Source organism: Pleurodeles waltl, chromosome 3_1 (assembly GCF_031143425.1).
Source record: "Pleurodeles waltl isolate 20211129_DDA chromosome 3_1, aPleWal1.hap1.20221129, whole genome shotgun sequence".
NCBI lineage: Eukaryota > Metazoa > Chordata > Amphibia > Caudata > Salamandridae > Pleurodeles > Pleurodeles waltl.
In genome coordinates, this window is record NC_090440.1 from 1,785,803,401 (window position 1) to 1,785,830,262 (window position 26,862).

The following is a 26,862-nucleotide window of genomic DNA, read 5'->3' on the forward strand; positions in this document are numbered from 1 at the left end:
AAACTGCATATAAATCACCTAGAACTGCTAGCAGTTTTTCAAGCACTAAAGGCTTTCCAACCAATAATAGTTCACAAATACATTCTCGTCAAAACAGACAACATGACAACAATGTATTATCTAAACAAGCAAGGGGGGACACACTCAACACAGTTGAGCCGGTTGGCACAAAAGATATGGCATTGGGCAATTCACAACCAAATTCGCCTAATAGCACAGTTTATCCCAGGGATTCAGAATCAACTCGCAGACAATCTCTCTCGAGATCACCAACAGGTCCACGAATGGGAAATTCACCCCCAAACTCTGAACACTTCAAGATCTGGGGAACACCTCAGATAGACTTGTTTGCGACAAAAGAGAACGCAAAATGCCAAAACTTCGCATCCAGATACCCACACAGGCAGTCCCAGGGCAATGCCCTATGGATGAACTGGTCAGGGATATTTGCCTACGCTTTTCCTCCTCTCCCTCTCCTTCCTTATCTGGTAAACAAACTCAGTCAAAACAAACTCAAACTCATATTAATAGCACCAACTTGGGCAAGGCAACCCTGGTACACAACGCTGCTAGACCTATCAGTAGTACCACACATCAAACTGCCCAACAGACCGGATCTGTTAACTCAACACAACCAACAGATCAGGCACCCAGATCCAGCATCGCTGAATCTAGCAATCTGGCTCCTGAAATCCTAGAATTCGGACACTTACAACTTACACAAGAGTGTATGGAAGTCATAAAGCAAGCCAGAAGGCCATCCACCAGGCACTGCTATGCAAGTAAATGGAAGAGGTTTGTTTGCTACTGCCATATTAATCAAATCCAACCATTACACGCAACTCCAAAAGATGTAGTGGGTTACTTGCTTCACTTACAAAAATCTAACCTAGCTTTCTCTTCCATTAAAATACACCTTGCAGCAATATCTGCATACCTGCAGACTACCTATTCAACTTCCCTTTATAGGATACCAGTCATTAAAGCATTCATGGAGGGCCTTAAAAGAATTATTCCACCAAGAACACCACCTGTTCCTTCATGGAACCTAAATGTTGTCCTAACTAGACTTATGGGTCCACCTTTTGAACCCATGCACTCCTGCGAAATACAGTTCCTAACCTGGAAGGTTGCATTCCTCATCGCCATTACTTCCCTAAGAAGAGTAAGCGAGATTCAGGCGTTTACAATACAAGAACCTTTTATACAACTACACAAGAATAAGGTCGTCCTAAGGACTAATCCTAAATTTTTACCAAAGGTTATTTCACCGTTCCATCTAAATCAAACAGTGGAACTTCCAGTGTTCTTCCCACAGCCAGATTCCGTAGCTGAGAGGGCACTACATACATTAGATGTCAAAAGAGCATTAATGTATTACATTGACAGAACTAAAAACATCAGAAAGACTAAACAACTATTTATTGCATTCCAAAAACCTCATGCAGGAAACCCAATATCAAAACAAGGTATAGCCAGATGGATAGTTAAATGCATCCAAATCTGCTACCTTAAAGCTAAACGACAGCTGCCCATTACACCAAGGGCACACTCAACCAGAAAGAAAGGTGCTACCATGGCCTTTCTAGGAAACATCCCAATGCAAGAAATATGTAAGGCAGCCACATGGTCTACGCCTCACACATTCACCAAGCACTACTGTGTAGACGTGTTATCCGCACAACAAGCCACAGTAGGGCAAGCCGTATTAAGAACATTGTTTCAGACTACTTCCACTACTACAGGCTGAGCCACCGCTTTTGGGGAGATAACTGCTTACTAGTCTATGCAAAACATGCGTATCTACAGCGACAGATGCCATCAAACTGAAAATGTCACTTACCCAGTGTACATCTGTTCGTGGCATCAGTCGCTGTAGATTTGCATGTGCCCACCCGCCTCCCCGGGAGCCTGTAGCAGTTCGGAAGTTACCTTCAACTATTTGTATATATATCATTTCAACCTTATATAGGTACATACTTAGTCACTCCATTGCATGGGCACTATTACTACAATACAACTCCTACCTCACCCTCTGCGGGGAAAAACAATCGAGGATAGAGTCGACGCCCATGCGCAATGGACACAAAAGGAGGAGTCACTCGGTCCCGTGACTCGAAAGACTTCTTCGAAGAAAAACAACTTGTAACACTCCGGCCCAACACCAGATGGCGAGCTATTGCAAAACATGCGAATCTACAGCGACTGATGCCACGAACAGATGTACACTGGGTAAGTGACATTTTCAATTTAAATCGTTCTCATTGTTGGAAATAGTCGAGACCCTCTGAGACATTGATGTAGGGGGTAAGCACTGCCTTATGGGAGATGTTTCTGGACTAACCCTACTTAATGATGATCTCCTATCTTTGTTAATTTTACTAACTACTTTAAAAAGATAGTTATCCAAGGTCTTTGAGTCATTATTTGTAGCCATTTTAGAAGACCTCAGTTTGGACATGATGGGACCAGCGAAGTCATCGATTATCTAGTGGAAATATTCCTCAATGAATTGACTGGTTGCCTATTTATCAAAATGCCCCCACAACAATACACGTCAGCCGGTTATATCGTACATAAAACAAACATTAATGTTATTAGCTGCTTACGTTACTGTCAGCCCAAGGACCAGGGTACTCTATGTCAAAAGACCTCGACAATAGTCCATGGCCCTGCCCTGCCTCCTCCTGCCCCGGACGGCCACAGACGGCCCGCCCTTTGCCCGGGCTTCGCCCGGCGCGTCCCGCGAAGCGGGCCTCTGGGCGATTTGTAGGCGCCTCCTGGCGCTGGCGCCGCGTCAGAGCCGCGCGCCGCCGCTGAGGCTACCGGGAGTTGAAGTCCCGGGGCGGCGACGCGGGAGATGGTACTTGCTGGCGCGGTAATGGCAGCCCTGGACTCTTGGCGGTAGCGGTGGCAGTGATGACGGGGGTGGCGTGGTTCAGGTGAGTTCAAAGCAGCTTCCCCCCGCTCCGCCGGCCTCTGGGCGATTTGTAGGCGCCTCCTGGCGCTGGCGCCGCGTCAGAGGCGCGCGCCGCCGCTGAGGCTACCGGGAGTTGAAGTCCCGGTGCGGCGACGCGGGAGATGCTACTTGCTGGCGCGGTAATGGCAGCCCTGGACTCTTGGCGGTAGCGGTGGCAGTGATGACAGGGGTGGCGTGGTTCAGGTGAGTTCAAAGCAGCTTCCCCTTACTTATTCATTCCATTGCATGGGCACTATTACTAACATACACAACTCCTACCTCACCCTCTGCGGGGAAAACAATCAAAGATGGAGTCGACGCCCATGCGCAATGGAAACAAAGGAGGAGGAGTCCCTCGGTCTCGTGACTCGAAAAGACTTCTTCGAAGAAAAACAACTTGTAACACTCCGACCCAACACAAGACGGCGGACTATGCACAGCATGTGAATCTGCAGCGACTAATGCCACGAACAGATGTACACTGGGTAAGTGACATTTCCATTTCTGATTAATAGTTGGGAACAGTTGCTTTCAGTCGGGTATGGTGAGATGTTTGTAGGATTTAACCTGGCATTTATGCATGCACACACTGACAAAAACAAACACACTCTCTGTTTTGAAAGCCCTAAAACTTTTTCATTATTTCAAAAAAATTGACTTTATCCTACTTAGTTGTCCTACCAATTCGCATACCTCTCCCTTTCCACTGCATCTTAATTAAGCTCCTCTCATGCACCCTGCTTGTCATAGAATGTATTTTTTCTAATAACCAAATTTTACATATAATGTATTTTAACATATGCCAGCGTGATTGTCGGGAAATCTGAAGGTCGCACCCCACCTCAATCTTACTGACCAAACTACACCTCTGCCCCAGGATGGCCATATTCGTGTTCCTGGAAGACCTGGCTCGGCCCAGACGAGATTGCACCCTCATTGGGATTGGCACATTGGCACAAGGATGCATTGGAAAACATTGGAATGCTATATCGCCATTGACCCTAGCAGAGTGGCAGTCAGTAATGTATTGGTGTGAAACATAGGAAAAATATATTTATGTTGTGAGAGGTTGTCACAGAAAAGATGAACTTCTTGCCTAGGATATTATATTCGGCCAAAATGCTCCCTTCTCAGTTCCTGAAGATGACATTGTCACAAATTCAGATGCAGCCATTAAGTTTCGTATGACATGATAGAGCACCAAGAGTATCAAAGACAGCCCTATACCTGGCTGCATCTGAGGGAGGCTTGGGTCTTCTAGTGCTTAATCAAGGGCGGCTCCTCCACAGTGGCGGAGGAGCTTCACTCCACTGGCTGAGCTACCAGAATAAAACAATAGTTGCACTATTGTTTTATTTTTCATCTGCTGGCTCAGCCAGCAGTACATGGAGGGGTGGAATGGGTCTGGGCCACAGGTGGAGGGAGAGGGGATGAGGAGAGAGTGCACCAAAGTGCCCATGTGTGTTTGGCCGGCCGTCTGAGGCCTGCCAAACACACATAAGCACTTAGGTTTCTCCAGCTAGGCTGTATTCAAACAGCCAGCCTGGAGAAACTGCACAGACCCAGGGCTGTGTCTGAGTAGCAGTCACTGCCACTCAGACCAATCCTGATGTTCCTTTCATGCTCGGTTTAGCATGAAAGCAGCACCAGGGTTGCTGAGTAGCCTTTTCTGGTACACCACAAGAGGAGCGAGGCAGCTGGAGGAGGCGGGAGACCCGGGCGCAACGAAAACTGTACGTTTTTTTTTAAAAATGTAAGCGTTGTTTTCTCCGACGTCCCCCAGTCCCTCCTTGACATTTGCGGCGGCGGCTGCTATGCTTAATCTGACTCGAAAAACAGTAGGGACTGGGAGATTAACTGGTCCAGTGTACATACTCCCTTTTCATAATATATCAATCAAAAAAGTACACTGTTCCAAGAAGTACAAAACCATACGGAAAAACTCTAGAGGTCTCAGGTACAGGTTAATTGAGAAGCAAGGGCCCTCATGTATCATCATCGGGCTTACTCCACGTCTGACTGGCACTGCAGTGACGAAAATAGAGTTAATGGGACTTTTTTTTGGAGTGATAAAGTAGTTTCTTCCTGACCACCCGCTTCTTTAGAGTAAAGGATCATTATTCCCATTAACTCTATTTTTGTTTTTAACCTTGACCAGCGCTTCCTTGCACTAATAAATTTGGTTTCTCAAGGGAGTGTCAAAGCCAATTTTAAGACTTTTTTCTTTTCTCTCCATTTTTTCTTCACCCTTCACACTCATCACATATTTTTGGCTAAGTGGCCCCCATAAGGGTCCCGTCAGACACTGCAGTGCCAGTCTGACGTGGAGCAAGCCCGATGATGATACATGAGGGCCCTTGCTTCTGAATCAAACCATACCTGAGACCTCTAGAGTTTTTCTGTATTGTTTTGTACTTCTTTGAAAAGTGTTTAATCTGAGCCTGTGGTTGCAGGTGGGGGTCACCGGCACTTATTTTTGGGGACCGGCACTTCACATCTGACATTTGCAGAGGCCAAAAGAGGGAAAAAGAAACAAAATGAATAGACTGATTAAATGAAATACAGAAAATCCGTCACCAAAGGAGAATGCTAAAAACATGCAAGAGTGAGATAACAGGCAAAGGAGTGCCTGGCAGTGAATTAAAGAGGCTTGATGTGTATTCCGGCCTGCACACACTTGCCATTCATGCTCCTACATTTTATAGTGCTAGCTGCGGGTGTCTGAGTAGCACTTTGGGCACTGGCACTTACTATTTTACAAATAAAGCACGGGGGCTTCCTGATATTAAATATTACTTCCAGGCTGCTCAGATTCATCAGGCTCTAGATTGGAATTGTAACCCTGATACTAATCCTTGAAATTCAGGTATAGCAGATTTACTCTAAGGTTTGCATGCAACATTTTCTCTGGCTTCCCCAAAGAGCAAGGCCGAGGGCCCCTACCTTGCTTCTACCTGCATCCTCTTTGCTGACTTATTGACAGTAATTCCTCATCATTGATAGCTCTGCTTTATAATCCTGATTTCCCACCAGGCATGACTCACTTGAGATTCTGGCCCGGAAACCAGTGTCAATCTACGGTTTTAAGTTTTTTTTTTTAAAGACCAACCCCTTGTGGAGGGATGTGGTCCAGGAGCGTCTGGGACTGGAGGCAAGAGGTCGATACTGATTCATTAAAGCCCTTCATTGGGTAGGGAGTAGAAATGTTCACCTCCTAGTTGGGAGAGAGTGCACACACATAGAAACTCTTTAAGCAATCTATGGTGCAAGGGCATTACTTGCCTATATAGTTAAGTCAAGAACTGCCCCCCAAACCAAACACAACTACGAGCTGAGCTGGGAAAGTGATGTTGGTATAGAAATGAGTGACACCTGGGCCACAATGTGTAAGAGAGCAACTAAATCTTCCATCCGCACCAGCATAAAGAAAATGCTTACAATCTGCTGACCAGATGCTACCTGCCCTCACCAGCCTGAAAGCCATGTTTGGATGCCCATATCGCTGCTGAAAGGGTTGCAGAGAGAGAGAGAGAGAGAAGCTGCCATACACATGTGGTAGTCATTTGCACATATCCAGACCTATTGGCAAGACATTATGGCCCTCATTACGACCTTGGCAGTCGGTGGTAAAGCGGCGGTAAGACCGCAAACAGGCCAGCGGAATAACTGCTGCGGTCATCCGCCACTTCACCATTCCGACCGCCATGGCGGTGAGAACCGCTGGGCTGGAGATTGCGGTCTCCAGCCCGGCGGTATCAGGACCCTGCATACCACCATGGATCTCGGGTGGTTGGGAACCGCCATGAGATCCATGGCGGTAGGCACTATCAGTGCAGGGTAATTCCTTCCCTGTCACTGATAGGGGTCTCCCCCACCGCCTGCTACCCCCCACAAATCCTCCCCCAAAATCCCCTTGCCACCCCCCAAAGACTTACCTTGTCCGTTGATCCTCCGAGAGGGTACGGGATCCATGGGGGCAGCTCCGCCACCAGAACACCGTCGCCAGAATACCGCCACACCGAATCATGGGACATGATTCAGTGGGCGGTGTTCTGTTGACGTGGCGGTGGAGGTTAAGCAACCTCCACTTTCCCGCCATCGGCCAGTATGGCTGCTGGTGGCTTTCCGTACAAAAAAGGTCAGCGGCCTGCCAGCGGTCATCATACGCGGCGCGGAGGACCGCCACCACTGGCGGTCTTCAGCACGGCAGTACCTCGGCGGTCTTGCGAAAAGACCCCCAAGGTCATAATGACCCCCTATATCTCACGATAGATCTACAATGGGACTCTCTTTGCTGCTCCATCTAACTCTGGAGATAATGACATATATCCTTTGACCATCCAAGGGGAATTGACTACACATTTCCTTGTAGCTGCACGACTTGTGCCCACTCAAAAGTGGGTAGAGGCCGACAACCGCTTCTGTAGATCAATGGTGGGTGATATTTAGGCCATATATGACATGGAAAAATGAACAGCGAGTGTTTGCTCCAGGATTTACAAATTTGAAAGGATTTGGCTCCTATTTGTTACCCATATGGAGAGGCCAGGTGCTTGTGGGGTAATCTGGCCACGATGTCCAATGTACTAGGACATGTAACATATATGCAGCATGTGTCCTAGTTGCGAGAGAGGCGAATCTGCCATACTACAGGAAGAAGGGGCAGGGGCTATAGAAGGATAGTGCTGTTGTTGGCGATTGTAGTGTTGACATTATTGTATTGTTGGATTTCTGTAATGGTCTTTGTCTACCTCATGTGCCTCTCAGAAGCATTTCTCCCGCTGTATGACCTGTGGATTTGTTTACTGTAACACATGCCTCCCAATTCGGTGCCTTTATACTAGAAAACTTTAAATAACATTTTTAGGAAAGAAATTAATCTCTAATTTTAATGTGATTCACCCTTAAATTGACTGTGCGTTATTTGACGTCCAATGGGAGAGTATCAGATATTTGGGCATTTGAAGCTATGACTAAGTGCTTTTCCATCAAGAATTTGGATTTAGCAGGATTAAGATTCTCTCTAACTAGATTTTGTATTCTGCTTTTCCTGGCGCCCGTGTACTGTGCATTGTTTCTTTCATGCATGCTGACAAAAGCTGAACAGTTTACTTGCCCAACTTTCAGTGTCTTTTTAAACTCTCTTTAAATCTGTTTCAGTTTCCACTTTTACTTAGCGCCGTTGCTGGTAAATGTTATGATAGGTGATAAAGTCAAATTTGGAGCACATTCTGTTGGAAGAACAGTGGTTTCAATAACGCTTATGTTCCAGTTGGTTTTCGGGACATACATATATAAATTCCATGGTGACACTCTAAGTGTTTAAAACCTTTACTTTAGGCCAAGTTCATACCTTGAAAGTTGTTGCTCCGATTCCATCCTAACTTTAGCCCCTCTGCCTCAGAGCAAAAATGTATATTTCCCTATTCACAGACAGGAAATCATGATTTTATTAAAGCTACAGAGTCGAATTTTGCACAGCCCCTCGCTTTTCCCTCCCTCCTATTGTTTATCCTGTCCATTGTTTCCCCACATGATTCAGGTTAAGACTTTAGATAGCCAATGTCCGTGTCCATCCGTGGATTTGAGATGCTAGCAGGCAATCCGGTTTCCTGTTCCTCCTGTATGCCTTACAGCCTTAAGAAGGAAAGAGTCTGATCTGCACCAGCTCATATGCGATGCGTTCACTTTGGACCATCACTGAGTTTGTGGGCCATGTTTTTGTCGTAGTTGAGCGGCAATCCAAAATGTCCGTTTTACCTTTGAGAGCAAAATGTACATTGGCTTAACGACGGAATTAAACAAACATTTCTCTCACCTATTATGACCTAAAGACGAATGTCTTTGTTCCAAAGGCCAATTGTATTTTTCATGCGGTTTTACACAGAGATAAGGTTTTGTTGAACACTAACCCTATACTAGTTCAGTAAGTCGTTTTGAAGTTTAACCTTCTTCCTTCCATTAAGCTCTTAAAATTCATTGCCATCTTGGAGAAAATGTTTCTGCACTTCAATGTACAGAGGATTAGTTATTTTATTGGACTATAACTGTTTGTGATAATAGTACTAATTTTAATGTGGCTTGTGCTTTGTAATTACTTTTATTACAAAGTTGCAATGTGTCTGCAGGTGGGAGAAATCAAGCTTACTCCAAAAAGTTCTCAGACTATTGCTGTTGCCTTTATCACTGACATTGCGTTTATCGATACCTGCCTTGTGGTAATCTGTGCATTTGCCCACCGGACACTTCTTAGTTCTTCTTAAGGTTAAGAGGGGTTCAAGGACAGAACACTCCTTCACAGTTCTCCTGCTAGGATCCCTTCAGCTCTGACCATGCCTTCCTGTCACTGGCAACCTATAGTGGAAAGGATGTTGAGAATATGCCCTCCTTGCAGTGCATGCAGACCTTCTGTGACAGCCTTATCACAATTTGCTTCTCTCAAATCTTTTGGGGTTCAAATGGGGTAAACAGAAACATGGGCAGGCTCGAAGGCCCTCTGAAGACTTGGGCGGGAGGCCAGGTAAAAAGAATATTCCATATTTAAGAAAAAATAAGAGGGAATTATGATTAGCTGGGCTTTGGTAGATTATGACAGTGGTGGTATGCTTACACCTTAAGGTTGTAGGTTGTGCGTTCTTTCTGCTTCTGAAGTAGGAATAGTTTTATATTAGATCTTTCCTTTCTTCTACTGTTCAGGGTAAACCTTGAAAAGCACAAGCTGTCTCAAATCGTGTTGATACTGGTTTCCCATTAACGGGCATAGTACTTTCCTTTTTCTCATTAAATCAAGCTCTCTAATGTTCACCTAGTTTATGCTTCACCATGGCGGCATATCCTAAGATTTAGAAGTTCCCTAACTATCTTTACTTGGATTATTGTTTAACTAGAAGTCGCCAAAGTAGAAGCTCTCCCCCCTCACCTAGCGACACTTACCAAAGTGTGTCAAGGATTACTAACGCATAATATGCTTATGCAACCAAGAAGTTGGTCAGGACCTCCCACCCGAGAGTTACTCTGGCTCAGAGTTGCTGCTGTCCAGAGTTGACACCCAGAAAAAGAGTAGGTAGTACATGCGACCCATGTGTACTTCAGGGCAGATGACCTTTTCACCTTTCGTGAGGAATTCATTTTTATGAACTGTTACAATATCTGATTTTTGTTTTTTTTTACAATGCGTGACTGCACAGGTTTGAATTTTTATGGTGGAATTTTTAAGTCTTTAGATGTGTTACTCATGCATTTTTTGGCAGTATTTTAAGCTCAGAAATGCAGCATTCCCAAATGTTGATTTTGTTTAGGCATTTGTCAGGCTATTATTCTGAATCTCCGGTCAGGGAGTTCCACAATAGCCCTCATTAACACACGATGAGTCATAAAAACATGGCACCAGTCATAAACCTGTATTAATGGTGTTATTAATAGTGTCAATTTATTTTTCACGATTGTATTTAGAAATTGCAGTGCCCAGATTAAATGGAGTAAATGTATGCTGCCACAAAAAAGCTACATAATGGGTTTTATTTAATTTAAGAGATGAAACGTACCAAGGCCTATGGCCCATTGATCCTCATCTGGAGAGTGTCACTGCTAAGAGGTGGGTGAAGGCAACATGTGTAAGTGTTACACTTTTCAACAGAAATATTGAGGCACAATAGCTCTTAAAGGGTCATTTAAAAACAAAAATTCGAAAACTAAAACTTTAGTGTATACCTGGTATAAAAGTCTTTATATGTTTGGAGTGAGGAAATGCTATAGATCATTTCAATATGCACTTCCTCAGTGACTATAAGCACAATAGGCACTTTGTTTAGCCCTTTTGCTGCTACCCCTCTCCACCCCCGTACTAAGCTTTTATTTGGCTATATGGGGTAGTTCGTGCTTAGGCCTCCATTCCGTTTTGTCCACATAAGCTATCCACGCCGAATTTGTGTCTTTTCTCTCCAACATCCTGGGGATACTAAAGGTACATTTTCCTATTTTTTGTGCTTTCAACTTCCTTCCAATTTGTGGTAGAAATGGGTGTGATGTGTACAGTGTGTGACAACAAAGCTCCCCTCCCTCTGCTTCTCCAATGGGGTGCGAATGTCCTGAAGTTAGGATGAGAGCTTTTTTCAGTAGTTTGTGAGAGTGCAGGTTCCACCATGGCACTTCACTCTTGATGTCCTACGCATGTTTTGGATAATGAGTTTACACATGAATGATAAGTGGTGCATTGTGCTGTGAGATCACAAGTGTGGCACAGCTTGATTTCACAAGGCTAGCGCAAGCCGGCTACCATGAGTACCAGTATTTTATCCCAGCCACTATATACAATGTTTGTCTCCTTTCACTTTTAGGTTGTTTTTTCAGTTTTTTCAGTAATGTTAGTTTATAAATGCATAGCTATGTCTCTGTTTTCTGTTCAAGACCCCAACAAAAAGAAAATACCATTTTGGTGTAATCAGAGATTAGTATCTGGTACTGTATGTATGCATGTGCATGGAGTGAGTATCTGAGCATATCACTAGAAATATAAGTAGGGGTAAACAGGGTTCAGGTTTTGAAGATTGCTCAAAACCCCGAAGGAGGCCCTTTTCAGGGCTGAAACATGTTGAGGAGCTGGAAATGAGCTATATAAAATAGCCTCATATATCCCACCATTTCTTTTTAACCATCCCTTCACCACCATTTCAATAAAAGTACAGTCTTTCTGGTTAGGCAGGTGATAGGGATTTTTAATTGGATCCCTTGTACCACCCCCCCCCCCCCCCACCCCCCAAACACACACACCTCCTTGAGTCTTCCTATGACAGTCCCTTAGTCTTACAACGAGGGCTGTTTGCCATTAGAGTATATTCTTTGGAAAACGCAGGATGGCTGGAGATGAAGCATGACACTCAGGATGGGTGTGTGAGGCCATCCCGTTTCTTTTAGGAAAATGTCCATTTGGTCATTATCTTAGTGACTGGGAACAACTTGTCACCCAGAATAGAGGGATCACTTTGTACTATAGGTGATTGGCTCCCTAATTGGAGAGCATATTAAAAGGGAATGTTTGTTTTTACGGTATATGAACAGCTTATATATATATATGATATTTTTGGTATGAATTCAGATAATTGCACGTAGGATGTTGAAGATGACATCGCACTGGCATATCATGAAGACAGCTGGTATGATAAGCTTCAGGAGGTGAGTGGTTTAGATGCCTCCCCTGACTCGATATTGTTTCCCCCACCGTGCCCGGCTCCCACCAAAACTGCGTTGCCTGCTATGCTGGTCCGTAGAGCCGCTGACATTCTTGACCTCCACATTCCTATGCACAAGGTCATAACATATTTCTTGACTGAGGTCTTGCAACCAGGGTAAACCTCTGTGGAATGTCTTTTGCCTCTTAATGAGGCTTTGACTGATACTCTTCTGGGTACCTAGCATAAACCATGCACAGGTGTCCCTGTTAACTGCCATATTGACCATCATCATCGTCCTGCACCAGGAGATTCAGACTTTCTTACTCAACATCCTTCCCTGGATAGTCTGGTGGTGCAGGCTCCGACAAGCAGTTAATCCCAACGCTTTTCCTTCCATCTCAACAAATAGGGAATCCAAGCATTTTGACATTTTTTGGCACAGAGTTTTCTTATTCACTAGTCTTGAACTGTGCTCTGTGTATGCTGCCTGTCTTCTGTGCAAAAGTGTCTCATGCACTGTGGGACTCTGTGAGACAAGTCCATTCTATGATGTCTGAGGAAGGTCATGCTATCTTCTCCATGGGAATGCAGGATGACTGATATGTGGCAAAGTTTTCTATCCCCTGCAGCCTTGATACTACTGATTGCTTGGGTCGAGCTGTTTCTACCAGGCACTCCATCCAGCAAAATGCTTGGATGTTCTCCAGTGTTTTTTCAGGGAATGTCCAATCTACCTTCATGAACATGCACTTCAATGGGTAATGCCTCTTTGGAGAAGAGGTGGATTCTGTGCTGGAGCGCTTCTAAGAGTGTCCACGGCTCCTCATCCTCCACCTGCCCGGATTCGCTCCTTGTGTGGTTTTTCCAGACAGTCACAATTTTGCCAGCAGATAGCATTGGCCCAACAGCCTTCTCAGCTGTGGTTGTGGACTCCATAGGTCACAAGGACAGCAAGGGAAGTGCGCGTCTCAGTCCACTGCTCCAACTTCTCCCACGCCCCTAACCCTCTTTGATGCATCCTTTTCAAAACACAGCCATCCTGTTAGGTCACTTCTTGCCAAGGTGGAAGGTCATCACCTCTGATGTGTGGATTATGCTCTTCTGTTTCTGGAAACCCTGCTGCTCTTGCCACTGTTCCAGGTATGGCTGATGGAGGACCACCTGTCCCTTTTACAGTAGGAGGTGCAGGCTCTTTTGGCCAAGAGAGCCATAGAGATGGTGCTGATGCCAGAAGTAGGGCATGGTTGTCATCCCACTACTTCTTGGTGCCAAAAAAGGATGGAGTGCTGCATCTTATTCTATATCTTCACCCTCTCAAAGCCTTCCTGAGAAAGGACAAATTCAAAATGCTCAATTTGGCTTAGGTTTTTTTGTCTGTCCTTCATCCCAGAGACTGGATGGTGGAATTTGGCCTGCAGGAGGCTTATTTTCATATTCCTGCCTTGCAGACTAATAGGCATTACCTGCAGTTCACCATAGGCGAGGAGCATGTCTGTTTGCTGTTCTCCGTATTTGCCTAACCACCATCCCTTTATTGTTTAAAAAAAGTAATGGTGGTTTTCGCAGCTTATCTGCAGGCTTGCAGATCCCATTGTTCCCCCCCACTTTGGAGATTGGCTGCCAAAGGTGGATTGGGACTGCTTTTTGGTCAGTGGCAGACCGTTTTCCCTACCCGACATAGAGATGACAATGTGATTAATGTTTTGCTTCTGGGTGGGGTTGGCCAACTGGGAGAGGTGGAGATCAGAGGCCTCAGGTTTCCGGCAGAGGCTCAGCTCCACATCAACCTATTGAATTTATAAGCCATCTGCTTGCTGTTAAAAGCCTTCCTGCCCTCTGTTCGAGGAAGGTGTGTTCAGGTGTTCACAGACACCACCACCACCCTTTGGTACTGCAACAAGCAGGGTGAGTGGGTTAGTGAACCCTGTGCCAGGAGTCCCTGCACCCCTGGACGTGGCTGCAGTGCCAAGGGATTTTCCTGGTGGCACAGCACCTGGCGGGATCCTTGAACACCAGTGAAGGTTAACTTAGCCGAGGTGGCTCAAGGTCTGTTCCGTGAACGAGAAGAAACTTGGCTCAGTATCTTTGCCACCGCGGAGAATGTGCAATGTCAGCACTTCTGCACCACATTGGAGTTTCAACATTGGCGCTCACTCAGAGGCACGTTCGGCATTTAGTGGAACTCTGGACTCCTGTATGCCTTTTCACCAATACCACTCCTGTCCCGAGTTCTGAAGATCAGGACTGACCAAGCCCAAGTCATCCTGATGGCGCTGGACTGGGCCAGGAGAGTTTGGTATCCCAAACCCCTGAGCATGAGCATGTCGTCCAGTTAGGCTGCTCCTCTGGGAGGACCTCTTATCACAGCAGTAGGACAGGGTCTGCACCCGAGCCTACACTCCTTCCACCTTCATGCTTGGAGCTTGAGCAGGTGCAGCTGAGACCATTTGACCTCCCTCCTGAGGTTGTGGATGTTATTTTTGCAACCAGGCATTCCTCCTCTAAATCTTTATATCCCTGCCATTGGGGCTCCTTTGTGGCTTGTATATGACCAAACAGGTCAACCTACTTCGTGCCAAATTGTTTGGGGTTTTGTTTGTGTTGTGCTTGGCAAGATCTTGCTTTGGGCAAGTCAAGGGTTAATTGTTGGCTATTTCTGCTCTTTTGTGATTGCCAGGTCAGCCTTCCTTTTTTCAGTCTTCAGTGGTCATGCGTTTTCTTGAAGGGCTTCAACATTTGTTTCCCCCCATTGTTTTTTGTTATGCCCCAGTCGGACTTTAATTTGATTTTCATCTTACTCATGTGTTTCCCTTTTGAACCCATGCATAGCTGTCCTCATGGGTTGCTTACCTTTAAGATGTTTATTTTAGTGGCTATAACATCGGCCCAGAATGCAAGCAAGCTTCAGGCTCTCTCTGTTCACCCTTCTTATGCTACCTGTTATTCAGACAAGTTGGCTCTTTGTGCTTCTTTCTTACCAAAGGTGGGGACGCCTTTTACTTTGGTCAGACCATCACCCTATCAACGTTCTTTGCTGCACCCCACCACACTCTTCTAAGGAAGAGGAGCATCTCCATCAACTGGACCTAAAGGGGACTCGGACATTAAGCTAACACAAAGGAGTAGATGATCAGCTCGGTATCAGGTTTTTGGGAGCGAAGAAAAGTAGAGCTGTGCAGAAACATATCATCTCCTGCTGGATCATGGTCTTCATTAAGATCCGCTACACTCTACTTAAGAAACAGCTGCCTGAGGGCTTTCAGGCTTATTCAACCAGAGCCAAAGCTGCTACTGAGTTGGCATGTGGAGTGCCTGTCCTAGACATTTGCCAGGCTAATACGTGGGTGTCCCTCCATATGTTAACAAAGCATTACTGCCTGGATAGCCAGGTCTGGTGTGATAGGCACCTAGCTGTTCTGTCCTACAGAACATTTGGGTTTGAGCCAGTGCACAAGACTCACATCCTTGGAGGTACTGCTTTGGTGTCTATTCCAAGGTGAGGAGTCTATGATTGGAAGTCTCTATCAGAAGAATAAGTTACTTACCTTCAGTAGAGATTCTGTATAACTGAAGAATCCTCACCAACTCGACCATCCTCCCCATACTGTGAACAGGCCTCTTTCACCTGAAAAGGTCCCCCTTTAGGTATCTGCACACTAGTCTAGACCAATTTGATTTTGTGGCTCCGCGTCTGCAGGTGCAGAAGCGTCAAGAAAGCAACTCATTTCAGTGCACATGGGTGCCACCTATATAGACCCGAGCACATCACATCTGAGGTGGACAACATTGGTTCAGAGCACAGGCGCCACATCTCTGGGCACAAGAGTACAGCTCCACAGTTTCTCTCATCCAGTCTGACACCTGGGGAATATTCTAAGGTGAGGAATTTGCAGTTAGCTGGAGTCCTTACCAGTAAAAGTATTACCAAAGGTAAGCAACATATTAGCCAGCATTGTAGGCCTCTTGTACTTCTCCCCGTCACCACAGCACTAAGAAGCATTGACAAGAGCTGTCACAATATCTCTCCTATAAAAAAGAAATGCAAGCTGGCGCAACTGGCATGACACATTGTAGGACTGTGTAACCTGCCCTACATGGCAAAACTGTTGAAGCAGACTTTATCAGATGGCTGCAGCCATTTGTTGAGGGAACCAACCTCTTAGACCTAGTCCAAATGAGCTTTCCCCCAGAATGAGGAATCAAATTAGTCATCAGAGTAATTATGGATGATCAGAGTTTAAATGTAGAGAGCAACTGTGTATGTGTGTCACAAAGCCCACTGGATTGTCAGGCACAGTTGATACTTTTATTCATTCCACTTTGCTAGGTTGAATCAAATTTTGCACCTACAAGGAAGTACACAGACCTACATAAGATCCTTTCTGAGGAGTCAGAGACAGGAGGTGGTAATGGCCTCCTAACAATCCATTCCTCATTTAGGAACTTCCAGGGTACCCGGGGCTCACCCCTCTTCACCCTTTTTAACATTTTTAAGCTCTCCTTATGAAGCTGAATCATTGGTTGCGAATCATGTAATTAACTATATTGGCAATATTCAGCTTTTAAATCCTACTCATTTCTGTAAATGAATAAAAGATATTTAACCTTGCCTACTTTCACTTAAAATGATGGAGGCTTCTAAAGATGAATCCCCCCAAAAAACATGAGAAAGCATGGTTGTTGTTGGCCATGCAACACTGTTATTAGCAAAAGTGAAGTTGAGTGCAACTCTGATACAGGTAATCAAGGCAAAAAATAAGTGTCTCCCAACTCACAATCACTCCTCAATCTACCAATATCACCATCAGTTCATGCCCAGAAGAAATTTCAAATTATTGTGCTTTTTGTTTTAGGTCTCTCAAAAACAGGATTGCATCTAAAGTGCTTATCTAGGCATTCAACAACACTTGATGCACAGTTTGCAACCTTTGCCAAAGGAGGTCTGCTGAACACAGTTGCACTTAAGTAGGCAAAATCAGGAATGCCCAGCCCTCTGAGTGCTCAACTGACTACTGGTACAGCCAAGTTTTAATCACTCAGTATGGTATATCAAGCAATACACATTGTTGCCCCAGCCGCCTTCTATAGGAGAGTCTCCTTATATCACAAAGGTAGGGCTATACAGTTTGCTTGCCTCCAATGCTAAATGGTGCTAAAGATTAAGATATATCATTAGGAGTGCCAAGTTTTCTTAGTCCAGCAGCCCAGCTCAGAAAAAAAGTTGTTCCATTCTTGATCATCTCTCCCTGCTTGAAATAATGTATTGACACATGGTGTTGGGAATGTCCTGTCTTTTAGTGTCTAGAGAATACATCAGTGATGAATATGTGCCCTCTACATATTGTGACATAACGTATGCAGAACAAATATTGTTTATCTTCTTCTATCTCACCGTTGGTATGAACTTCATTATGGGCCTAATACACCGTACTTTTTTTTCTTGTTCATCCTAAAATTGTTTCTCAAAGTCTTCAAAAGGGGTATGGTTTATACTATGTTATATTTTGAAATTCAATAGGTTTGGTTCTCAAAAACAATCAAAATATATTCCTGTAGGTTTCCTCCTATGTTTTGGTTATCTATCTAACTTTTTCACAATTTACAAAACTATCCAGGAGCCTTCATGGGAAGTTGGAACTGTTGCCATTTTCCAAGTATCAGTATTGGAAATAATTTTAACATGATTTGACTTTTCCAAAATCTCCAAGCAAGTGCGGTGTCTAAGAAACTTTCTGTATTTCACAGCCAGAAAAAAAACTGTTCTCGGAGAAAAAAATACTTCTCTTACACTGCGCTCAATTATATGTGTGTTCCCAGATTCTCCTTTGACAGGAATGGCGCTTCAGACGTTTTCATGGAGGAATGGCACAAGTTTGTGAGTTTGTGGGTGTGCACAAACTTTCCAGGGTACCATGCGCTTGAATGCCTACTCCTGGTACATTGGAGTAGATTTACATTTAGGTACCTTTGTGCCCTCCACTCTCCACACCCTCATATACTTGTTCTGTGATTAATGATTCCAAGGTGTGTAACTGTTTAAACACGCAAAGGGAACTTGATATGTACGTTCTCCAACATTATAAGGCAGTGACATTTACAGTCATTTAAAAACAATTCTATGATTTTAAATATTCATATATACTTGACCTGCATCTAGTCCTCACCAAGTCTTAACTGTAGATAAATTTAACCTCTTGTGACAAATAGCGCACACACATTTCATTTTGTAATTAGTTATTATCAACCTAAAGTAGGTAAAACTGCAGCTGTTTAATCATGAATTTGTGCTGGGTGGCTTTAAGGCTTTGTTCTTGTACCTGGTTTGGATGAGGGTGTCGCAGCTGAGTGAGATCTACATCTTTTCAGATGCTGAGGCTGCCATCTGCTTCCCTGCAAACTCAAAGAGAAAAACAAGTCAGATTGTGCATTAAGATGGGATTTGCCAACATGTGATTTCTAGCTCTGTCCTCTCTACTGTAGTAGCATTTGTCGTTCAAGATACCATGTACACTGGGAGGCCATTCTCACTTTGGAGATTTGTATAACAATAAAGTGGTTTTGTCCCTCTCCTCCACTCTCCTTCCTTACTTAGTCTTGGGTCGCTGGATAGAGTTAAGACTGTACCTACTTTGGCACATATTTCATTTGCTCTCTACCTGAGAGATTCAAATAAATAAAAAAATCTTTACCTAAAAAACAGTAATGCATCAAAATGTGGAAAAATTACAACAAAAGACATGGTTCTGACCCTTCAAGTCTAACCTTCCCATGCTTCAAATCGCTTTAATTTTCACATGGGGCTTTTAGTTGTAAAACATGTTATGCCATTAACAATATATTTAATGTAACATCTTTGAGTCATTACATCAACACAGGTGAGCTGATTATATTAAAGGGCATTGGGTGGATAGACTCCACCATAGAGTACCACTGTGTATAATTCACAAAATGCTGTAGATTTATGCAATGCATTATATAAGAGATGCCTCCATAAATTTTTTACATTCATCACAGGATCTTTAATACACATCTTCTTTGTTACAGATTCATCTGTATCATTTAGCTAGTGATGTAAATAACCTTTAAATAACCTTTGTAAAATTCATGAGATTATAAAAAATACACTAAAAAGGAGCTTACGCTTCTAACATTCTTCAGTGGAGCTTTACTGTAGACATTAGCCCGTAAACCAGAATGTCTGTGTGACAGCATACCACTAGTAAGGAGCACCATCTGAATAAGATGTGCTACTGTGCCAACTTTAAATCTATCAAATAATGTAATGTACTCCCCATCCTTGTAGTGGAAAAGTGTTCTATTTGAAATTCCAGTAACCTAGTAATTCATTTTGATTTTTGGTTCAGGATGACATGGTGGATGCAGTCCCTTAAAAACATTTGTAAAGCCATTGAAACTTTGTGATCGAATGAACGTAGTATTTTAACCTCAAAGACAAGTCATTGTTCAATGTAACCAAGATATGCATCTGTGCCCCACCTGCTTGTATTTATGCAAATGTGTGCATATTATTTTATCCTAATTGTGATCTATATGTTAAAAAATTTACATTGTTTTGCGAGTTTGTAAGTTGCCTAAAATTCCCATAATTGCTTTTATGTGACCAGGTTGGCTGGCAGTTTTCATTTACATTTTTCCCTTCATTCCATCCCTTCACTAACCCTAGCATGCCTTTAAATTAATCATTTCTGCCTAGCATAAACATCAGTGATATGCATCTTTTCCATGTACAACCCTGCAGAGCTATTCTAGTAAATTGCTTGTATCCCTTTACGGTTCTTTTCTTACTAATTGTTGCTTTGTCTGCATTTGTGCTCAGGTCACACACCGGCTCTGGCTTGCGCTCCTAACAAAGACGTGGCAGACTGCTTGGCACTCATTTTGGCTACAATGATTCCTTTTTCTCCTTCCAGCACAATGACGTCTTTCAACTTTGTTTGTTTTAAAAAAGACAGTTTGAGTAGAACATCTATCTGCCTTGACTCCAATAGGGTGAGCAGTGTAAATTCATACAGCAAACCCCTAAGCAACAATGTAGGATCAGAGGATCGATATGATGAAAATGATTCAGACTCGGAAACATTTTGAGTACTAGACTACAAACTTCGCAAACATGATTGTCCCAGCATTCCTAAATACTGTTGTCCTCCCAGACACCAACATTGTCAGATCCTGGTGTTTAATGGCTTTGCATTGAGATGTGCAGGGTCTTCTTTGGATAGCATACATGATCTCCTCTTTTACCTCTCTTCTCCATACTTTTTTAAATGGACCTTTGTGAATACCCATAATATGTTATGGCATATGACTACCTCCTAGTTTCAAAAGAAACTAAGAATAAGAGAAAGAAAGAAGGAAAACTAAATTATTTTTTTAAGCATGGCTTGTTATAAAATAATAAATGTACATTATTTTTCGTGTATCGTACATACAATATAATTACAAATTGTTGAGCATAGATTCAAAGCATAAACCAAGGAGCCCACTGGATGCACAGTTAGCATACAAAATAGAGAAAAAGGAACATGGAGACTACATACTTCATGCCTATGACATTGCAGTGTATGATAATAGAGTCTCCTTAACACAAGAATTGACCACAGCAACTGCAGCATTTAAATTTGACCCTGAGCACAAAATGTAACATAGTATGTTCACAAAATGTCTCATAACTTCATTTTGACCAATTTTGACAGCAAGAAAAAGATTTGTCTAAATGTGTTAACCTAAACTCTTTCTTTATAATACTGACTTACATAACTGTGGGGTTTTGTCTTTAGTTACCCCAACAATGAAAAATAGCATCCTAAAACATTGTTTGATTTGTTGAACTATAGACACTGCATCTGAAAAGTCTTTCTTACAATATAGATACAAAAGTGTTTCCTGTATTTACTTAGTAACAATTATTTTGCGATCATTGCACTAACATTTTTTAATCATAGGAGGCATTTTACTTGAATGATTAAACACGGATTCAAAATGCATTTACAAAGTGTAACATTTAGGCAAAGAGTGATGTGAATCCACGCATGACAGCTTTGATGTAATTTTGCTGAATTTCAGCTGTTTACATTTTATTGTTAGAGTTCTCAGTTTTTTAAGTAGTAATTTTCTCTAAAAGTAGACACTTGATCTTAACAGGGTAATAAATAGCACATACACTAAAAAGCTGCAAGTAAGATATGCAATTAATGATTGTTTTAAGAGAATGCCTGCAAAGGTACAACATGCCAAATTCTAGAAAAGCAAACAATTATAAAAATACTGTGTCTGCTTTATCTGTTCAAGCTTCTAGGTTGAATGGACCCAGTCTGACCCCTGCAACTAATGCACCAAAAGAAGAATGAAGTATTTTTTAAGAGATCTGTGTTATGCTAGAACCAGCAATTATACGAGGACCAAACTGTTCCTAGTTGACAGCAGAGGATGTTCAGTTTGAATTTTACAAGAAAAGATGAAAACGAAGGAGATAAAAAAAAATGTACCTGAAGGCTTTGTGTATTAAGTGATCTGAAATTGTATTTTGCATTTCTTACAGAATGATTTCTACGTAGATCCTTTAAGTTTGTAAAAGAGTGTGTCTTCACCAAACTTAAGGAAATGTGCATGTATGTTTTCTGTGAATGTTTTTTATTTATTCTAAGTGAATGAAATGGCCAGAAAGATGGCCCATTGACTTTTGTTGTATTATTTTTGGTACTATACAAATTAGAAAGAAATGTGACTCTTGAAGATTTATATACAAATGCATTTTTAAGTTTTGAGATTTTACATCTTTTTTGTTAAAAGCCATATTTCCATTTACGTGGACAAAATATAGATAATATATTCTGTTTTAAATAGATATTGGCATGAGTCATGCTAATGAAAAAATATTGATAATCGTTGTCTTGGCCCAGAAGGCTACAATGTAGGAAGGTACTTGTGTGCAGCCTTGTAGTATTCTGTCACACATAGGAAAGACTTTATAATGATCATTCATAATTATAAATGTATTTCCAAATGGCAAAAATGGCAAAATTAAAAAGATGTTGCAGAATAATTTTCTCACACTATTTACTCATGGAGTTTATCACAGTATATGTCAGTACCTCATAGTTACAAAAAAAAAAAAAATTATCTTGAGAATTTATTTTCAAGTGCTTTTCCACTTGGTTTACATCAGTGGTCCTTACTGATGATCCTCAAAGACACATCCTTGTTAGGATGTTAGTACAACAATAAATATGCAAATTAGCCAACAATCAATATATTTGGACGCAAATTACACTCGTACACTTTCTTTGTTGGGATCCTAAATGGCAGTCTAGACACAGCCCTTGGGGGTTATCCAGGAGTTTTCGTGGTTATCTGAAATATTGTTTGATACTCTTAATAGCTAGGTGTGCACCTGCATGCTTTTCCATAGGAGAGTTTGCCAACATGCGAAGATACAATGACAAATGTGCACAGTATCTTCCTGTAAGAGCAAAAAACAATAGTCGGAAATGTTATTCTGTTTTGCAAAACTTCAATTCTGTTGTTCAGTGCCATGTTATTCATTGATAAGACATTGTAAATGGTGCCTTGCGTAATGCTTAAATCATTGAATCAATAGGTCTGAATTGCTATTAATCATGATATTCTGAAGCCATCGACCTTCAGAGTTGTCACTAACTGTTAAGTCTATTCAACTCTGACTTCAGTGTCTTCTGTTATCTTAGAGGGGCATATATATACATATATAAGTAACTAAAGAGCTGACGTCTCTAACAGTGAAGTGCCAAATGTGCCAAATTGTAGCTATTTGCAGTGTGTAATAAACCTCTTGAATATATGTGGGAAATGGCACATATTGCATAAAGTACTCTAGATAATCATAATTTAGCAGATGGAAAACCAGGCTTCCTGGGTGATTCCATGTAGTCCTTTACTTTCAGTGACATATTTTAGCTTGTGAGTGATCCCACAGTAAAAAATATTACGTGCAAAATTAATCCCTCATCAAACATTCTGAATGGCCATAGAGACTGGCATATTTTGTTGGAAGAAATTAGTATAAACCTTTAATAAAAGGGTAGATATAGAACAGCACTCAAACTTACGTATGGTAAATTACATGGTATTTCCGCAAAATAATGTGAGAAGACATTCATCAGTTACTGTGCATGGTCCTGAAACAACATGCCTTAAAAACAATGAGTGCCAAAACTTGGAAATATATTTAGACCTTAGAATCTTGAGAGAAGGCTGTTTGTGGCGATTCAAGTTACAGATTAGTGGCTTGCCACTACATTTTTCACTTGTTTAACTCAAACTACACATCATGTGTCAGAACAGAAGGACATCTGTTCTCCCACATGCGTAGTATTTTAGTATTTGGCAATTGAATTCAGATGGTTTAGCAACAGTAGGCTGCACAGGCTAGACATTAATGAGCCTGCAATGAATGTAACCACTGATATGTAACCACTGTAAGCATGTATCTTCATAAAGATGTCAAGTTCCATGATCATGAGCAGTTCTGGTCTCACTGTAATTTAATTTGTGTATACAGAGTGTATTACTTTGGATACAGTATATTTATATTGACATTCATAAATTCTCCACACCTGTGATTGTGTGTGCACAAATGGCACTGGAGCAGACAAAAACAAGCATAATGTATATTTTTAGCAATTTAGTACTCAAGTGCTTCCCTTCACATTAGGGACACTCCATTGCAGCTTTAGAGTCGCTGCTTAACTACAGCTTCACAAATTGAGATCTCTTGAAGGCACAAAGGGCATGTTTAAGACAAAGCTTCATCTATCAATCCATCTTCAAACTTCGCAATATACCATGTCATTCTCACTTTAAACAAGAAGTAGTTGTTAAGTAGACTGCAAGATAGGCACAGTGGTTAATGCACTTGCTACAAAGATATTTGATTAACCTTAAGAATAGAGATTTGAATCATGAGGGGCCAACATATCCTTTCATTTTGCCAAGAGCACATTATGAGCACAGCTGAGCTGAGCGATATTATTTCTGAGGGTCAATTTACTCAGGGTCAAATTAAATCATCAACGTTAAAATCAGTGGTATAGGTCTTTTAAAAGTACCTTTCAAAAATGAATAGCTCTTTTACCTCTACAACCTTTGAAGATAGTAAATAATCTCAATTCATGCTCATTTTCTAAAACATTCCTATTTATCTGGTTTGTATTGATCCTCAATTTTGAACATGCAGCACCCTTAACTGTCCTAAACATTTGTTTGAGTGTGCACTAACTAACAGGGTATATATTTTTTTAATCTATTTTTTACGGTCTTTTTATGCTTTGACTTAATATAGTTTTACCTTGAATGCGCAAAGTAGCACTGTTGCATGTGTCAAATCAGGAAAAGTGCTCATCTATGTTTTTATCCCTTTTCTCTGTAGAAATGACTAAGGGGAAGGAGGTTTTGAAACTGTTCAAATCTTAGGGATAAATATCCAGAACAATCCTATAATTTGGGTGATTTGTTTCATTGCTGTCACTATTATTATTATTATTATTATTATTATTTAAAATTTGTTTTCATTAGATTTCTATTGAAATGCATACAATAATCATGTAACACAGTAAAAAGCATGTTTAATAATACATGTATGCGATATGCATTAACTTACAACCAGTAGGAAGGGGTAAGACAAAAACTTGTAAGTACAGTTTGGATCGAAGAGGGGCAATTACAGGTATAGCTAATCAAATCAATGACATTTCTCACTAAGTCGAACAGGACAGTAGTTGGGTTACTATGTCCTTGAAACAAGCATCTCCAATGCGCAATCTCAATTGTAAATTCAACTAGTATATTATCATAGAGGAATGATTACTGTCTACAAGGTTTCACTGCATGTTCAGAATTGTGGTCAAAGGGGGAGAAATGGTGAATCACAAATAGTCACTACATGCAGCAGAGTCTCTTGGATATCCGGTGTTGCGGCAAGGGTCGTGTATAGATGTGCTAGGAGTAATTCTCATTAAGATGCAAGTGGATATTTGCATAGACCTAGGATGTCTTCGCGGTGAAGAGCCGTTTCTTCCACTCTCACTCAGACACTTAGTGATTACGTCCAAGCCTCATAAGTTGGCAGATCGAAGGAGCACCATCTGCAAGTTATAAGGCGTTTAGCCAACAATAAGCTCAAGTCTAGGAACTGGGATGTAGCTCTTCATTTTTTGCCCCTTGGAAACAAACCTAAGATACAGGTTTCCCACGTTTGTGGCACAGATCGGCCCACACAATGAGTCAAGCAGTTCAGAATTGCAGTCCAATAGTGCTGTAGAATCGGACACAACCACAATATATGTAAAAAATGTGCTCCTATGCACTGACGTCGTGGGCATGCATCATCAGTGTGACCATTATATCTGTTAATCTTATCAGGGGTAAGATAGGCTCTCTGTGTGACATAGTATTGTATTAGACAAAATCTCATATTACCCGGAATGCTCGTGGGACGTTCTAGTATTGCCACGCATTTCTTATCAGTGAATGGTCCCCCTTTATCCACCTCCCATCACCCAGGTAGAGCCATGAGCGGAACAGAAGTGAGGAACCGTAAAGAGAGCGCTATCCAACGCACGTGGTGTCTCCCCTCACCAAATATAAGTAAATATTGTAGTGTGAGATGCATTTGGGGTTCCATTGTCAAATCGCCCCATGCTCGCTGTAGTGCACTCCTAATGGAGCTATATAGCAAAAAGGTTCCCGGGGATAAGACAATGTCCTCCATCAGGTTGTCTTGAGTGCAGAGCATACCATCAATGTAAAGATCCCCCAACGTATGAAGCCCTACTGCATGCCAGGGAGTCAATTCAGTGGTCAATGTAACATGTGTGCCACACGGTGTCCCCAGCAATGGGATGGCTGATGCACAGGGGAGGTGATCCCTAGTAAGGTAACCACACCTATGATAGCAATGGTAAGCCAAGCTCAATAATAGGGGTTCTGGAGTAGGAGGTTTGGCACAAGGGTGAAATAAATGTAACAATTTGTGATGTGACCATTCATTGAAGTTATTAGTGGTATCTGAGAGGTATCATGAGGAGAACCAACGGGCCACCCACGGTAGCTGCACGTCTAAGTAGTACTGTTCTAGATTCGGCAGTGACAATCCACCCAAATATGTAGGGCGATAGAGTTTAGAAAGTGCTACTCTACAGCGGGCGACATTCCAAATAAAGCAGGGTATTTCACTCTCCAAGGATCGAAAAAACTAGGCTGGGATATATAATGGAAGATTAACAAAGTAATATAAAAGGCAAGGTAAAAGTATCATTTTAACAAGTGCCACTCTGCCCATCACAGATAACGGTAAGGTCTTCCAGAATGTCATCTGGCTTCGCAGAGCCACAGTGGTGCGTACTAGGTTCCCATCAAAAAGATCTGTTTCAATATGGTATATCTGCATACCAAGATATCTAAATGTGGTCTGTTGCCAGATTAATTCAGGAGCAGCGGGGATGGGCCCAGGCCAACCCCAGTGCGCAACAGTGGGTAAATGCAGGACTTGGCCCAATTAACACACAGACCCGATACCCCCACATTTGTATCACAGAGGGCAATTAGATCTCTAGGGAAGATTACTTTCACCATTATACTTTGTGCAAAGTTACTCTGTGCACAGCTCAATAAATATTACTATTTAATTGTATTGCATTTCTGAAGGATGTTTTATAATAGCAATACAACGTTTTAATG

General features: G+C 42.2%; 1 protein-coding gene across 11 annotated transcripts in view; it reads left to right on the forward strand.

Annotated features, from left to right (window-relative positions):
• ANKRD44 (ankyrin repeat domain 44) overlaps positions 1–22,252 on the forward strand; it is a 618,040-nt gene extending 595,788 nt beyond the window's left edge. For 6 of the 11 annotated variants that reach the window (XM_069225839.1, XM_069225840.1, XM_069225834.1 and 3 more), the window contains one exon: positions 19,967–22,252. In XM_069225839.1, coding sequence (XP_069081940.1) covers positions 19,967–20,235 — 269 coding nt within the window. In that variant the 3' untranslated portion in view covers positions 20,236–22,252. The remainder of the gene's footprint in view (positions 1–19,966) is intronic. The other 5 variants (XM_069225843.1, XM_069225844.1, XM_069225842.1 and 2 more) reach the window with 1 other exon arrangement.
• Positions 22,253–26,862: the final 4,610 nt, after the last annotated feature.